At 42.5% G+C, this 18381-nt stretch overlaps 1 protein-coding gene across 2 annotated transcripts in view; it reads right to left on the minus strand.

Annotated features, from left to right (window-relative positions):
• Window positions 1–18381, minus strand: part of roraa (RAR-related orphan receptor A, paralog a) — a 174828-nt gene that overhangs the window by 48409 nt on the left and 108038 nt on the right. Inside the window, exon 2 of one of the 2 annotated variants that reach the window (XM_068724119.1) lies at window positions 11746–11775. The exons of the other annotated variant lie outside the window; for it this stretch is intronic. Coding sequence (XP_068580220.1) covers window positions 11746–11775 — 30 coding nt within the window. The remainder of the gene's footprint in view (window positions 1–11745; window positions 11776–18381) is intronic. 2 annotated transcript variants of the gene reach the window in all.

Genomic DNA, 18381 nt, shown 5'->3' on the forward strand with positions numbered 1-18381 from the left:
CTTTGCCTCTAAAGTCAGCAGCCTTACACAAAACATAAAATGTCTATCAAGAGCCTAATTGTCCGCTAACATATCTTCACTATCCATCCGTTTTCACGCTTAAAGGGTTTGTTCTCCCAAATTACAAAAACTAAAAGCATATTACTTTCTACCAAAGCCACACACATTGACAGTTCTGTAGATTATCCACAGTAACTTGTGGAACGTTTTGCGGACAAAGAATTTTTCAATGTTATTTTTTGGGGCAGTCCTGAGGCTTATAGTGTTTAAGTCACCAACCATGGAACGCAATGCCCGTAGTCCAAATCTGGGTAGGGATCTTTGTTGCACGTCATTCTCCATTTCTCTGTCCTCTCTTTTTCTTTTTTCTTTTACAATACTGTGAGCATGAAAAACTAAATTGTATTAATCTCCATTTCACCACAATTTTTTTTTTTATTGTGGTGAACTTACCCTTTAAAAAAAGCATAAAACTAATAAACCAATCTTGATGTTGTTCAACTCTACAACAAATGCAATGCCTGCAACTGTACATAATTGTGCTTAAAAGCCCAGGCCTCCCTAAGGAGAAATGTCTCCAGCTAAGCTGCTTCATTTGCTCTTGATCACGCTTTCCCTTGACTGCTCCACATTACCAGTGACAGTATGCCAATACAATGCTGATAGTTGTTCATTAGGGCATTGATTAAGCCACAAAGGCTCTGATGGTCAAACGTCTGTGGGTATGAATATGCTGATCACTGTAGCCATTAATAGAATCATTTTAGTCAATCATTTCTTTTAGTATGAAATAGAAATTGTGATAGTGAAGTTTCTCTGAATCCAGGAGGGAGAGAGTTCCTGGTACAGACACTAAATTGCTGCATTTAGACCAGCCCAGTCATGTGTCTCACACTCCTCTTGGATTAATTCAAGCAAATGTATTTACTGTAAACAAGCCCTGTGGAATGGAATTCAATTGAGATGAGGTGCGGAGCATCCATTGGTGCCCCTGGAGGAGAGGAGAGGACCAGAGCTGATAATGGCCTCATTAGCAGTCTGTCAGTAGCCATTCCACGCACAGACTCACCATGCAGCTGATCCATGTTAATTCTTACAGCCCTGGACCAGCCTCAAAACCGCCCTCTGCGTGCTGTTGCACTCTGTGGCCTTTGACCCCCACAGAATAAACAGTTATGGACTTCCTCATTGTGTGTGGCAATCTCGTCGTGAGGTATTTTAGAGAGTTGAGGCTTATATTCCACCACAAGAGCCACCTGGGTGTTTGGAGGCACAACACCAGCCTGAAGCAGCGGTAGAATTAACAAGCTTCAACAGGCACTCCATGAAAACAATACAGATCAATTTAATATAGATGCCAAGGAGTGGAGGGCATAATATTAGAACCATAACAGCACTGGCCCACACCACACAATCATAAACCAATTTAGGGCCATTCCAGGCAATTTCCTGGGGGCTTCCACTTGTGGGAAGACTTCAATAAATCACACAGACAACAAAGGGAATATCTATTTCAGTGAAAATAGAGGACACTATTGGGTTATGTGGACTGCGAAGGGTCGCATTTACAGACAAGTTTGAATAAGAGAAGTGAGAGTTTAAGAACATACTACATGCCGCTGCTGTGCCTGAGTTTCATGGTATAATGTGTAGCTACAGGAAATGCTGTTCAGTCATTATGGCTAATGAGTTTTCCACGGAGCAAAGCAGTGTGTCTACTAGTCTAGCAAGGTAGCAGCTGTAGGTAAGTCTTGTGCTTTCTGCAATCTTAACAGTTACTGTACACTCTGATCAGATGACTATATACACTGCCCTTCATCCTTTAGATACACTGCAACCCTGGGGCCAGCTCAGCACTATTCTCTCTTTCTATCTGTCACTCAATACAAACACACACAAGCACAATATTTATAGAACAGGAGGGTCAAAATGAATAAACCTGAAAGCATATCATTCCTACATAGGTGAAGTGTTCACCCGTCAACTGTCATGTAATCCGAATCAACAACACAGTACTTATAGTGAATGGTTGACAAGGCTATAGCCTTTTGTTTTACTGCCAGGGTTATTTATAGAGTGAAATTTAAATCTTTTTTTGAACAAACACAAAAATAAGAGCCTCTGGTATTTTCAAATCAATTCAATCAAAAGTTTTTGTAAAAGAAAAAAAAAAAAAAATACAAGTACTGTGTTACCGTGGTAGCACAGCCATATTTGTCCTCCACGGATTGACCACGCTTCACATTTAAGGCAGACTTGCACGCTTGCCTCAAATGAAATAGCCCCTTGCAGGTATGAGTGAGGTGGTGACAAGAGGCTTTGAACAATATAATAAGCACTACACTTCAATGAAAAACATCAAACACCCTCGGCTACTTTTAAGTCGCTATTTTGTTTAGTGGCTGCGTAGTTGTTGCTGTTATTTCTCTGTTAGATTTAAAGTAAGTGAAATGCCAGGCCATTTCTGTCTGTCTCTGGGCACTACAGCAGCAACAAAAGTGTTTACAATCGGCCCACTGGAACTGAATGTTCACTTGATTGATACAGCCTTGAAAAAAATATGCACCTCATACATTCAACAAAGGTTGTCATTTAAGTGACTGGAATAAATCAGTTTATTTATTTGGTTTATCACATGAAAAGGCAGTGGTAAAGAGGGATCATCAGCACTGCTGGAGTGCTATCGTAAATCTCACGGAACAATTTTTCAATAGATCAATAGAAATCAGATTTAACAATGAATTGCACCGCATCTCCTTTGTGCGAAGCTGCCCTTGGGGACAGAAAGGAAAGGGATAGGAGGATAGAGAGAGAAGGAGCGAAAGGGAACGAGGAGGGGAGATTATCACAGGCATGGCAGTCTGTGTGAGAGGCTTAGCCTGGCTAGGCAGGGAGGTGGAACCCTGTGAATTCTAATGAACTGGCAAGACTCCCCCAAAACCAGCTCCATCTCCATGGCATGAGGACGACAGGAGGAAAGGAGGAGGTGATTAGGAAGGCGCAGCTCCTCCACGGCAAACCAAACAGAGCAGGTCATTTTCCCTGTGATAATTATGGCTATAACCAGGCATGAGGGATTGGTAATGGACCTGCTTATTCTTCATGCCCTGCAAAGGCAACCACTGAGCCTGTCAAGGGGAAAAAGCATGGTGATGTGTTTTTTTTTTTCTTCTGTTGGTCGGGTGACTCTGGTAAGAGTTGCGATAGCTGTTGAAAAGGGCAGCAGGGGAACTTGGCCTTTGAGGAAGAAGTTAACGAATGAACTTCATTATTGAGGAGCATACCAGGGAGACCCCCCGGAGTGTGTGATGTATTACCTGGCGTCAAACTTACACACTCCCACAGCATCACCAATATAGCCTGACATCAGCTCTGGGGGGAGGTAGGCGTGTAAACTAAAATAGTTAACCTTCTGGCTTAAGGCTATAGAAGAAAATAAGAAAAGAGAGAAACAAAACTGGGATGTACAATATTTGTGTCTATAGAGTTTTTTTCAATAAAAAAACGCAACAATTTTAAAACCTCTAAATTACTCAATATTTCCTCTGCGTTTAGGCTGAACAATTTCACCATTATTCTCTCTATTGGAACACCAAAGTGAGTAATGAGGCAGAGCTTTTTTCTGTGACTGCTCAGCGCAGAAACCCTCAGAAGAAAACTGTTTCAGCTTAAACTAACACATATTTAATGTTCTCTCTGCGACTTCAGGTAATGCAGTTGGTCCGGTGAGGCAGTCCAGATCAACACAATGTAGATTACTCTCATTTATTAAAAAGCAGCTCTGTTCAAGCATGAAAGTAACTTTTCCTAAGTTCTATGAGCTTAATAAAAACAAGTGACCCACTAGAGGGACCAATGTTTTCCTCAAGATTGAGGGAGATCTTCAGGCTATTCGCGATGTGCACCACTTAGCCTTCCCTCTTCCCCTGGATGGAGTTTCTCTACGGTGGACGGGACGAAGGAGCTCTTTTACTGAGCACACTCCCAACACTTTTACTCTTGACTTATGAGGATGCCATGGGTGCAGGGGAGTGATTCATCACTGGGTGTGCTCCTCTTGCACCCTCACACATTAGTAATGTGGTCCGCTGAGGAGGAGTTCTGTCATCAGTCTGTACCTGGACCCTCCGAACAAGGTAGGTCAACAGGAGGCAGCAGCGGCTGGCCCACTTTTAGTCTTTCACAGCACCTTTAAGTTTCCTCCAGCTCTGCCACAGCTGAGCTTGACGGACACACTAAGACCAGTCTGGTCAAAGGGAGACACTGCCACGGTGCTGTAACTGGTGTACTCTCTATATCTGTTGACTCAGTGAAGCTTGTCCTACCAGTGCCAAAGTACAGCAGGCCAAGTGAGACTTGGTGAGAAGTTAAAGCAAAGGGAGAATAGCATCTTTATTCAAAATATAACAGAGTGTAAAAGCAACAAAAAAAAGAAAGAAAAACAAACAAATGACTCATTGTTTGGATGAAAAGTTCCCAGACTTATCCATCTGAAACCGCCTGGGGAAATTTCATCACAAAACTCCCTAGTCTTCTGTAATACGGCCGCAACAAAATAAGTGGCAAACACATGATTGTCTGTTCTTTCACAAAATGTAGAGCCACTTTAAGTCAGCATAAGCCTTTGACCTTAACATTGCAGGTAATGCACATTTAAATACCTACCTCAGTATTCATGTTTGTCATTTTACTTGTGAAGATTAGGTGTAAAAAGGCTATTTGAAACCAAAACACAGGATTAAGGGATAATGCTGCTCTGTGTCTTGTGAGTCGACCTTGATTCTGTAATCCAGCACAATACTGGAGAACAGCATATTTCTCTCTCTTGTACATTCAATACACTCACTGTGGAACAGCTCACGCTGATGTAATGGCAAAAGCATAATGGGACTACGCTGAAAGAGAAAGTAATCTGAATTAAGGGGAACTTCATTGTGATATCTGTGTAATAGAACTGGAAATAGCATTACAACATTTGTACAAAGAAAAGTACTATTGGTAGTACCTTTATATATTAAATAAGGCTGGATACAAAAAATGATCTGATAATGTAAGAGAGGAGAAAAAAAGACAGTCAGGAAAAAAAACAAAACACATAAGTGAATTGATTTGAATCACGCAGACCTGCACTTTAATGACCATGGTGAGAAATGAACTTGATCTTTAAAGTGAACCAACCTGCAGTCAGCCCCAGCGTTATTAAGGACCGTGCCACTTAATCAGAGAGGACGCCAATTTAGCAAAGAGCTAACTATGCAGGAGGGACCCTCTTTGGTAGAAAACACATTACAGTGCATTGTGTCACCTGACTCGCGCAGGTACGTATACATGCTCTCCTCTCTTCCCCCAATCTGCCTTATTTTCCTGACTCCATGTCTCCTTTCCTGTTTTTTTTCTTCTTCTTCTGCCGCAGACCTAGTAGAATGAAAACCTGCCTTTGATGTCTGGGATCCTATAATGCTGAGCACTAGAAATCCGCATGCCTGTTATCTGTAGAATCTTAATGATGACGGCTAACTTCACAATGGGTTAACCGCATCTCTCTGTTCTCGCACTGCACATCCACAGAAACGCAAATTAATAGCAACGGGAAAAAACAGCATTTCTCTAATAAAGCAGATTCAACAAAATGTGCACAATGCGATCAGCACAAATGTCAATGTATAATATCACTGAAAGCTTTTGTGAGCACTTCTGCTTTCTTCTCGGTCGATGTAACTTTTTTCTCTGAGCAGAGTGACAATTTTTGTTGGAAAGACGGGATCCTTACTTCAAATGCATCTAATTAAGTTTCAGTAAACATATGAAGCTCGGTATTCAAACAGTCTATTTTGTTGTGTTTTTCCCCAACATATTTATTTTTCTTTGTTGCACTGTGACGATCATTACTGACCTTGAAATGGTGCTTACATGATATTTCAGAATAATTGTATTATAGGGGACATCTTACTCGTTGCATGGTTTATTCAACAATATTCTTCTGAATAATTGAGGAATGAAATTATATATGTTCATTTTACTTGCCTTAATTCATGCATGATATTGCATCAGAATTTTCAAAACCTAAAAAAAAAACATAATGGGATATTTCTGACAATAGATTTTATTTTTTTGCTCTACTTCAGTTTAGTATAATTTGTCTCAAAAATGCACTTCAGTGAGAAGTGAAGACAATCAATATCAGATGCATGCTGGTCAGAGTGATAAGCTCTGAGCACGAGAGGACAGTCTATGTGTATGGCTGCGACTGAGGAACTTGATGATGGCGTGAGGACATTTAATTATGGCCCCCATCTTAAAGCTTCCCCATCAGCATCCGTCAGGATCATATCTGGAGTAGCTCCATGACCTCCGCCTCCGTCGCCCTCCATGAATCAAACCTTTCATTACCTGCTGACAATCTTGTCCTGCGCTGAGTGTGTGTACACCATGGGAAAGTGATGAGGCATCGGAAACCTGATGAGTGACGGATAACCTGCGCTTGTGCAAAGGCTGGCCGGCTGTGCGCTGCCGTGAGCGCAAGGCCGGCCGTGCCCTCCCAGCCATGCCAACTGCTTCGCCTGGCAGACGCCACCATCTCAGCACAGCCCACGGTCCCCGGCCCCTTTCACCTGAGGTGGCAGACAGCCGGCAGAAGCGAAATCGCCGGCAGCAGATGGGGCCACTTACTTTGGCTGGCCCAGCCAAGCATTGTGTCCTTGTCACATGTCAGTTACTCTTGTTTTCTGGTCTGACAACACTTCAAGACAGGGCCTTTCAGTTTTCAGCGAGACACAAAAGGGAGAGGGTGAGGAAAAGCTGACGAGGCCTCTCTTCACTCCGGCGCAAATTCTCTGAAAGAGCCGGCACCAAGAGAAGAACCAGATTAAAAGCCAACAAAAGCAGAGCTCCCCCACAAAAAGCTGTTGTGCACCCCTACGGTTCCCCCTAGCATTCTCCTCCTTATAAAACACCCTGGGCCCCCAGGAGGTGATAGAAAGAAGCGTCCACACCCACAGAAATGTATGCAAAGAAAGTGCGTGTACAAAGGCCATTTGCAATTTTACAAAATGGCAGACATAATGCTTTTACCGAAAAATGAGGACCTGCCATATTGTGTTGGAGAGGAGAAAGTATGGCACCAGAGGAAAAATGGAGAAAAATCATGCTGGCCTGGTTTACGACAAATAGATAGCTCTATTGATTTCCCTTTTACACTGACTGTCCATCCCTCACTGTTGTGATTACATTGACCTATTTCAGAAAAAAAAAACAGCCGTCTGTTATAGATTATACCAGAATGTCCAAAAAGAATACTGTTTTTGTGGAACAAACAAATAGAGAAAGATGAAACATAACCTACAGTACAGTGGGAGAAAGAAATTGCGTCAATTTAAGCGTTCAATGTTGCTCTGGGAGGAGAGGAAACAACAAGTTCTTGTACCATGCTGAGAATCAAATAACTTCAACAGAAAGAGCGGCGGTGCTTAGTGGGGCCCCGCATTGTCAATTTCAATCCTAACAAAAGGTAACAACATCAAAATGATTGCAATATTGCTCAACCAACGTTTAAACATAATAATGCCAATTTTACAAACTTGGAATTATGTTTAGTAAGAACAATAACCGATTTGATAATAATCTAATGCACTGTATTTGTTACCGTATTGTGTTTTATTTTTTTGCCCTAATACACTGCAGCACAGTTCAGTGTTGTATGCTTTGTGCTGATGATTCCTCTGCGTCTGTGTGTATTGCTGTGTGCACTCGTCCTGCTCTACTATGTCTGTGCTGTGCGTCTCACTAGACTATCTCTCTCCGTGTAGCTCAGGGGACTCTGGCTGGCTGATCTTCATTATCAGCCCGAGCTTAACAATGTACTGGATGCACTTCCCACATGAGTGCAACTAACAAATCCCCACAGAGCTGAATCAAGGCAACAATGTGATGAAATACCTTCAAACAGCCACTGAGCATGGAAAACTGAGCTATGCAGAGACAACTCACACTGCCCCGGGCGATTCCACAGGAGTGCGCCTGTTGCCAAGCAAAATTAGACAGCAACTGGGACATATTATTCGCCTAAATTGGCAATGTACAGCACTATTAAGGACTATAAATCTCATGTTTGATTAACTGAAAATACCTCAATTCACAGAGCCAATGCAGCAGCATTCTATCACTCAGAAATCCAAGCAGGATGTGATGTCTTTGTAAAATAGATGCTTTACGGGGGTAAAATCTGTCGTGTGAACACAAAGAGCATTATTGGGATTAATAATGCTGTTAGCATATTGTTCCAAACATACACCAGACTACATTTATGAGAGGAATATCAAATGCACAAAAGCAAAAAAAAATCTACAAACTCTGGTTTTATAACTTTGAGTTGAATCGCAATGACTGATATTATTTCACTGTAACTCAGCACTCAGTTTTTCTAAGACAGTGGAGAAAAATCTAAATCATCAGTTTCCTTTAAAACAGACTGGCTGTGCTATTACTATGTGAGTGTGGATCTCAGACGAGAGAAACTCAATACAAGCTGCTAGCAAATAAATTAAGACGCAGGAGCAAGGCCATGTTTCTCAATCAGTGTAAGGAGTCTGTCATCGCAATGGAGATAAATATAGGGTGAAAAATCTGGTACTCTCTACAATATATCTGTAAGACTGAAAAGAGGAAGCATCGTCTGTCTCCTTTTTTCTTTTCCCGGAGTTACATTCACTACTACTACTGCCTCCCTCTGGCCACTCTATTCCCAATCTAAACTCAGGCACACAAGTACACATTAATACAGGGGATTGGCAGAATATTGCAAACACCCCGGAAATATAATGAAATAAAATAAAATAACAATGCTTAATTATTTTCAGCTATTGTTAAGACTGCAAATTAATGTCATAAGGTGATTTTTGAGGACGGTTTGGGGGATTTTATTAGAATATTGTTACGTGTTTCTGTTATACGGAGGTATTATTAATTAATTTTGTATGTTTTATCTAATATTTTGTATACACTTAATGCAGATACACAAGCTTTTGTTTTATTGTGTATCATAGTCTGAACAGTTAGCCAGACAATCAGTATATTGTACTTCATCTGCAAGAGTGAGAGAGGATTAGCTCGAGGTAATCAAGAGATCTGCTCTGTTTGAGGAAGAGCATCCTGGCTACACGACCTGTGTGTGTGTGAGCGTTAGCTAGCTCTCTGCTATTCGGGCTGTGAGACAGAGCCCCAGACTGCTGATGGCAGATTAGAGGTGAGACGTCTAATCTCAGTGTAATCAGCTGCTGCATCTGATCCTCTGCTCCACACCATCTCTCGCAACAGGTCCAAACCGAAACTCATCTCACAGAAACGCAGCCTTGCTGAGGTAGGAGACGGTGACCGCGCATATCTGGTGTCCGGCATCAAAGTAAGACAAGAAGAAAAAAAAAATACAATTTAAGCCCTTGATCTCCTGCTGTCACAGGCAATTTTTTTTTTTTAACATCAACTGCTACTAAAAGCCAATAAAACAGAGCATATGTTAAACTGTCAGGGAAATGTACAGGAAAACCACAGCTGACTTCTTGCTGAGAATTATAGCCTTGTGGTTAAAGAAAGTGCTGTCGAGGGGCCGCCCCTTATAGGGAATGAAGAAAGAAGAGAAGTCAGACAGAAAGAAGAGAGGTTGCTGCCTCACAAAGTAAATCTACTTAAGTCCTTATAGCAGCTAGACTTGAGAGAGGACATCGCAGTCATAGGAACAATGAGTATCTGTTTTCATCTAGAATACTTCACCTTCTGATGGCTCTATGATTAGTCCAGTTGGTTGAATGAAAGGGGAGAGGAGAGGAGAGGAGAGGAGAGGAGAGGAGAGGAAAGGAGAGGAGAGGAGAGGAGAGTCTGCCAGTGAACAGCTGCCCCTGTAATTTATATTGATGAGGGGACTGGCATGGCAGGGAGCTTCCAGCAGTTTGATCACTCAGGCAGAGTGGGGAGTTAGTCAGAGACACGGCCCATCCCTGTGGTCTAGGTTGGACTAGGAAGACCTCCTAAAACACACACACTTGGACACACATACAAGCAAGACTGCCAAGCTCACATTACGAGTGGCAGTGTGGACTGGCGTATAGTGGGGAAGCCAATGTTTTCACTCCGAGAACAGAAATAGATCTACAGCCTGGCTATAACCATGTAGGGCAGAGCGATCCCCATCATTATTACTCCACCATATAATCACCAGGCTTCTCTGAGAAAGACCTTCCCTCCATATTCTCAATGACCATTAACCAGCCCTTGAACTTATTCTTGTGCACACAGTTCTGACGAGGTTCTACCACCGCTTCCTGTCTGTGAGGCACAGCAATCAACTTCTTGTTAAGGGGCTTTACTTTGATTTCCTCACAAGGACACGATTTGAATATTTCTCACTGATATGAGACAGCGTGGTCCAGTCTCTGCCCAGGGCTTTGAACCCAAGACTCCTAAATCATGCTCTTTGATTTGAGCCCCCTTCCGGTGTTGAGGTGCTTAGCGCTGCACTAATTAAGATAGTGGGGCGGTGGATGGTGGGTCAAAGCGTTTCTGTGCTACCTTGAAGATATCCTGACACAAACACGAACATGCACACGCACACATCAAAAAAGAAATACCAGAGCCCCTCCAGACAAGCAAATAGCTTAACACACAATCATGCTGCTGTTTTGACAGTGCTGTTTGAGTAAGGTAGACCTGTCTAGGAGATCATATCCTTTGCCCTGCTGTCTGATGTAAGAAAGAGTTGGGGTGTTTTACAGGGCGAGATGCAGCTTCTCACAATCTGAAACTCTTCGACCGCTCTTACAGAAAAGCCCTCTGGCCTTCCCTCTCCACAAGTTTCATCAGAGTGATCAGAGGGAAAGGATAGCCTTCAGGGCTAGTTTCTTCCGTTCACACAGTGGGGTATGACACACACACACACACACACACACACACACACACACACACACACACACACACACACACACACACACATAGACCTACACACTGAAACAGACACACTGCAGTACACCGTACAAAAGCGTTTTTACATGCCTTTTCGAACACACTTCACACGTGTCAAAATGGAGTACAAATCTCTTGGAAATCATTGATTTACAGGTTTGACTGTTCATCAATTCTTCATGAGCAGACTGAAATTGAAAAGGCAGTGCTGGTGGTTAGACAAGGCAAAGCCTGTGTACTATTGTTGTACAGCAAAAAGAAGTATGTATCTTTCAATTGCAGTGATATGATCTGTACATGAAGAATACAAACTCTTGGAAGCTAATGCAGCTTCAGAGGTTGCAAACCACCACACAACACCACATCCGTGTTGCTCAGCTGCAAGGCCTTGCAGAAAACAAAGAAGTGCTTCAGTACACGGTCTGCTTCAACTGTGCACGATTATCAAACAGTCATATGACTGCATAGGATTTTAATTTCCTCTCTGGGGTTATCATCATATTCACTGCAGGATGGAGAAATACGAAACAGTGAAAGTGGATGGCACTGATCTAATTGAGGGTATTGATTTATTACAATACTAGTCATGCAACAATATGCATATAGGCACTGATGAAAGAAGAGTCAACAGAAACAAGATGATCTTATCATCTCTACTGTCTATGAGGTACGGAGAATTTGGTTTTCCCCACATTAATCAGTGTAGGATTTTTCTTAGAATGAAATGACATTGTTTACAGCCTTAAAATTGTAGTGCAACACAAATACAAAGTAATACAAAATTGGTGTACTCACAAGTATGTGTCTTCTTTGTTACTGAGATACCTGCAAAGAGAAAACAAGTAAACCATGAAAAATAAATAGGAAAATACCCACTGAATAAAAACTTGACATGGCTCTGCTGATAGCTAACTGATGGTGGCGATGACGAGGTTGACCCTGTGCTCCAACACACTGTCACTGTCCAAGGTCACTGAAGTGGCAGGCCCAGAGCTATGATGTGTGTAGGCTGGTGTCTGACCCACAGCCATGCTACATTAACATCCACGACAACGTGGTAGAAACTCTATCCTCTGGGGGCAATGAATACAAAACTATACTTAAACAAACAACATTTGGAATGCTAATGCGTTGAGCAGCCGCACTGATTGGACATGAGCACATGACTAAGCCTCTGGCCCAGAGCTGGATGGAGGCACTTTGACCTCCCTATTAGTTAATTAATCCTTTATTTATTTATTGAGATTAGGACCTCTTTTTCAAGAGATACTGTGCACAAAAAACATATATGGAAACACAAGTCAAAAGTAGAAATCTAAGCACAAACTATGGTACAAAACATCAATTAAGTCAGAATATAAAGAAAACAATTACATGTAATATTTTAAATATACTTTTAAAAGGGTGCTGGATACCAGCAGTACATTTTGACAAGCTAGTGATTGATAAGAGAATCAAAAGCATCAAATCAAATCAAAACAATCAAAAATGGGAAGGTTCTGGTAGCATCATCTAAATGTGCATTACAATGTGGAGTGGCACAGAATATACATATTATTTATATTGTGAGAATGAATCAGACCTGCAAACTTTAGAATGGTGAAAAAGGTGACCAAAATCAGGTTGAATTCATTAAATATGAATTGAATATTTGCTGTTATTGTTAATCTGAATCTGCAAAGTAACAATCAGCCAGATACATTTAATAGAGTAAAAAGTATAATATTTGCCTCTGAGATGCAGTAGAGTAGAAGTATAAAGTAGAAAATACAAATACTCAAGCAAAGTACAAATACCTCAAATTTGCACTTAAGTACAGTGAGCAAATGTATTCAATTACATTCCACCATGTTTTATAAGAGAATAGCACAGCACTGATAATGTCATGAAGTTGTTGCAGTGCTGTGGTCTAACAGCAGCCTGCTATTGCTGTAACAATATATTACTTAGAAGGGCCTGTGGTGGAGTCCGTCCACTAAGGAGTCCATTTTAGCCAAGCTGGTAGTTTAGAAATTGGATGGTAATCATTTTAATCGGTGAGACTTGCATACATGTGGAATTATACTGGATATAAAAGTAAGGTCAAACATATTAGCAAGCAGTGCTGCAATTAAACGAGCACTGAGGCGTCGAGGATGAAGGATTTAAATTATTCTCGTACTTCCTATAATTTACACTCCCCAGTTTACTGTAAACCTCGTGCTGAGGTCTAAGAGATAATGTAATGATAGAGGTAGAAAAGGTTTGATAAACCATATATGAGATACAAGCAGTTATGTGTGGAAGTTGCAAACTGCTTATCAAACAAGTGGCCAGTCTGACCAGTGTGAGTCACAACTGGCTGAGGTGGAGCTGGGCTGCCACTGCTCATGCTGCCCTGCCTCGCCCCTTCGGGTGTCAACTCATCGAGTGAGCCACTTCTTGCTGTCTGCAACATTGGTCTAATGCCCCAGGAGCCTGACGCGGACGAGCGCACAGCCAGCCGTGGTCCCCAGCGGCCCGCTGGATGCTCGTGCTTTGCGGGGCGATAGCACACTAATAGATCCCACTTGTCATGCGGAAGCAATGGCTAATTTTTCTACAGCTTGCGTTTGAAACTCGGGGGACGGCGAGCTGACATGATTCAATAACTCTGTGAAAAAGGCGTCTGGCCGGAGATAACAATGTTTCAGACACGTTTGAGGGGAAACGAGTCAAAGAGCAACGAGGGGGAAAACAAATAAGCCCTTCAGCCTCCTATAGACATACACACAGAAACACGTAACTAATATCAACTCCACTGAGCAGAAAGAGGGAAAACAGTCACCTAGGGGCCAGCAGTCTGTGATGGAGCTCTAGCATTGTTCCAGTGCTCAGGGCCAAAAGCTTCTGTTCTGTCCAACTGTGACTTTACGCAAGGAGAAAATAAACTGTAATCCAGTCTTAATTCTACACTTCAATCAAATGACAGTGAAGCCAGCAAGAGCTGATGGTCCATTAAAGAGCAGTGGTCTCAAGGTGCTGCAACACAAGGCAGCTGTAAAAGCCAATATTAAGCAGTTAACTGGCTCTTTGTTTTGATGGGTAAGACAACCTCTTAGACCATGTGAGGAACATAGCTGGTGTGCTTAGTGGAAACTGTATTAGAAGAAAATAGCAAACTAGCAGCTTTTTAATGGCTTTTTGTCAAACCTCACATTACAGTGACAGACACATAAAGCAGGCATTCTCAAACTATTTAGGGGGAGTCTGGTGACAATTAGAAAAGGATATTATTAAATCAAAAGGCGCCGTATTTCAGCGGGAGCAAAAAGTGACAGAGAAATCAAAACAGCAGCCTGTTTGTCTTCTGACTGACCACAGATCTTTAAGTTGCAAACAACCATTTGCAAAATGTTGATGACGGAGGAAGTGAAAGAAACACAAGTCTATGTGAGAGTATGCGTAGAGTATATGCGTGTGCTTTCGCCCAGAAAGCCACATAGACCACAGTGTGACTACTCGAGAGCTGTTCTGCTGTCACTGCTTCTTACTGACAAAGACAAGAAGTAAGAATTTATCTGGCACTTTAAAGGCTCTTGTTTCTAATCCTCAGATGTTGAACTGTACGTCAATGATGCAGTAACGAATGATTATTATTGTACAATCACGACATTTCCTATTTAATAAACTTAAGCCTACCACAAATTTTGAGTTCTACCCCTATTGCCACACTGCTCCATGAGCTCAAGTCTATTTAATTAGGGATATAAAAGCTGTAAATGGTTTTGTTCACTGGACTTTGGACTTTTTCTTACAACTAATATTACGTAATGTGCATTAAAATGTACTACTGCATAATATTAGTGAATTTGTTTTGAAACCGGCATTGTTTAAATCATCTAGTTGACTTTTTTTCTCTGCAGTCAGTAGAAATGTGTACCACATCACCACCATGCTTGTGACTTACAAGTGTGTCCTCAAGCCACAGGAAACGGATAAACCTTTTTTTTTTTTCTTTTTTTTTACTGTGCCCCTAGTGGTGAAAAACTCCACCACGTACCGTTAGCAAATGTAAAAAAGTCAATAAAAACAGATGTACAAAAAGAGATAATATGTACCATACATGTAAATCACAAACTCCAGAAGTAAACACAGAAACAGCCAAAGTAGTCAGAGCTGAGTGTTTGTTTCTGATAAGGAGTCCCAACAACAACTGTCTATCTCTAACTCACCGCATCCCAAAAACCTAATAATATGAAAACGATTCTCTTCATTAATGTGTTCTAAGGTGCAGAGAGAAAACCAATTCTGTCCTCGCAGCAAAGGCTAATTTGGCCTGTTGCTATGCAGGTTACAGGAAGCAGGAGGGGTGGTACGTGGGCCCACTTCCTCCTCTATGTGTCATTCAGAGCCCTGTGATTGGAGGTGGCAAGGAGAAGGGGCCACAAAGCCAATGCATGAGTCAGGCGGTGAGAAAGAAGGAGTTAGCTCTGGGCACTGACATTGGCAATGGCTGCCAGCTCATGTCTTCTCCACTGGACGGCAGGTTCAGAGGTTAGTGTGGAGGTGAAGCTCTCCTTGGCTGACAAACAGGCTGCTATAAACACTCTTACAGCACGACGTCCGCCTTTCATTAACACCCAAGTGCTTTCTGGGGATTATTTATATATGATGGATACTGAAGTTAAAAGACAAGCCTGTTGTCTGTATAAGCAGTTTGATTCTAATTTCAACATTTGTCCCGATAGGAGGGACAGTTGTCAATGTGTGGCCTTTGATCAGTCATATTTTCACTTGCACTGGCAAACAATTCAGCACATGTTCTCATGAGACTTCGCCTAGACTAGAGAGGAACTGTGCAGGCGAGTGGAGGTTAACCTCCACCACATCTATCTGCAGGGGGGGCACACATCCTGTAAACATGCCATTTAGACAGGAGGAGAGTGAGTCTGGGTTTGGCAGCCTCAGTGCTGCAGCCGGCTGTGGAGCACCGTGCCATCGCAGGCGACTCAAAGTGACAGCGCTGTAATGAAGTCTGAGGCGCATGGCAGGCTGTACGTCATAATTTCAGGTTCCTTAAAGCCTGACAGGGAATGATTATCATGGATGGTTATTGTCACCCTGCCTCCCTGGGAGACGAGGCGTGCTCTGGGGTTGTTGCACCGTGACATTCAAAGTTACAGTCTCCTTCATATAATGGAGCTGTCCTCTCAGCGCGCTAATGGGAGCGATCCATTTAACCTGTGCCAGAAACACACAGACGAGGAGGTTCCTAATGCGAGGCCTCTCCCGTGGGGACGTCACACTCCCCCCCTGGCTGCTCCCTTCCTGCTGCTTGATTCATTGACTGGTGCTCCTCACTTATCCTCATTCACTGTTCAGTCTGGGGAGACAGGGAGGCTCGCTTCCTGCCGCCTGCTCCACATGCCACCGCTGCACGCCCGCCGCACACAAGGACATAGCCTGCCCAACAGACCCAGCTGCTGGGAAAGCCAGTGAGGGCCCAGTGAGGGACGGACTAGACACCTACTGGAATTCCCAGACAAAGCATAGGCTTTGGGAATGCTAGCGGTACAGACTCTGTACATTTAATAAGGCCTCTCAGATAGAAAAAACATCAGACAATAATGAGAAGGTTTGGTTATGGTCCTGTCTTAATGATGGCAGTTGTATGGGACGGTTAATTTTAGTCTACTCCTGAGGTTGCTGGTTAATGATGGTGCCTAAGTGTGGTCATCTTAAGAATGATAGATGAAGCCACATTCAGTAGTCCATCTTTTGAGTACTGCCGCCTGCCCGCCTGACAGAATGCTGCTACATTCCTGAGAGAAAATAACTAGAAACAATTAATGTGTTTCTCTTCTTAGCCATCAAAAAGCTCCAAAATATGTTTTGCTGTGAGTTATGTTGCTGTAAATATACAGCTTTTGACATAGTACAAATTCAGGATTGAATGAGTAAGTGACTTGTTTAGATAGTGGGCAATTCATATGTAAAAAAAAAATCTTAAAGTAATGTAAACGGTCAGACAGTGTTATGTGCAGCTAAAGTACAAAGATATGATGCAAGGTTACTCATCAAAAGTCATAAAATAGGATGGATGAGCTGATTCAAGGACCTCTGTGCTGTTCTAACTTTGGCAGTCTGAAGGCCAAGTTTCATCACAAAGTCATGTAAAAAATCTTCTCTTTTGCAGTGACACACTTAGCCTTATTAGCTATTATCCTGCTATAAACTATACATGCAAAAATGTAATGATTAAAAAAGCACAATGATTCTAATCAGCTGCCCCCTAATATACTAAAACACTTAATCCATGGAGAGGCCAATTCTCTGGGGAGGCTCAAGAGAAAAATGACTTCTCTGTCTCCAGGCGCTGTTATTTCTGGTCATTTCTAATTGGTTTTAACTAAAAGCAACCACTCCGAGACTCCACAGGTTACGCCAATGTATCACTATGGAATTGTCTGCAAATAGAAGATATACATCCAAATTAGTTTTAGAGGACACCACAATTGTCTTTCAGAAGATGAAAGGAGAAAGGGCAGAAAAAAATAAAAGCATACATGCCTTACTGAGAAAGGAAATAAGTTGAATGATCCCAGCGGAGGAGGAGGGATGTTATCAGGGTGACCCTGACATCGTAGAAACCCTAGCTGACTTGAGGTAACATGGCACACGCACTTCGCCCCCTACAAATGTCTCCCAGGCTTCATGTACAATGTCTCCCCCCGCGCGGTTCTGCATTGCTGGGCCTGTGAGTCTCCAGGTGAGTCCTCAGTGCTGTTTGGTGGCTCGTGAATTATACATTGCAGCAGAGGAATTGACGTGGCCCAGGAGGGCCGAGAAACAGCAGGCATGGCTGGGAGGCAGATTGAAGACTCTGACGGAATTTTAATTGTACCGCTGGGAACGCTGTGATAAGTGCTATTGTTATTGGTAAGACACTGCTGCACAGGTTCACTTAGCTGAGAGCTTAAAAAAAAAAGACAAAATCCAAAACGAACTCTGTTGTACAACGTCCAAGGCTACATGGTGCCAACAGCCCTATTGTTAATGACTATTCTGTGGAGTATGGCTCATATAACTGTTGTACTTATATTTATCACTACGCTCTCTCTGTGCTCAGTATTTATCGGCAACATGCTCAGAGGACCGGTGAAGGTCAGCTATGGCGAAGGAAGAAACATTCAAGAAACATCTACAAACTAAAAAAAGGAACCGTTCAATCAGAAACCACTGAGGCATTGCATTCAGTGGTTTTGTTGTACGATTCAGTACAGTACTGCAGGTGAAAAGCCAAAATGTTAGGGTTTTCTGCCGCTCTGATGTTGTTCACTCTGATCCTGGCTCTAGCTGTACTATTAAGTAATTCTCCTCTGAGTGCGAGCTGGTCCCGAGGGGTCTGACGGATGCAGGAAGGCCCAGGGCACTGGTCAAAGTGAGGCCAGGGGCACAGGCATGCCTCTG

Source organism: Cebidichthys violaceus, unplaced genomic scaffold, assembly GCF_023349555.1.
Source record: "Cebidichthys violaceus isolate CVI_PGR_0920_01 unplaced genomic scaffold, fCebVio1.0.p SCAF_3, whole genome shotgun sequence".
In the NCBI taxonomy this organism is placed as follows: Eukaryota; Metazoa; Chordata; class Actinopteri; order Perciformes; family Stichaeidae; genus Cebidichthys; species Cebidichthys violaceus.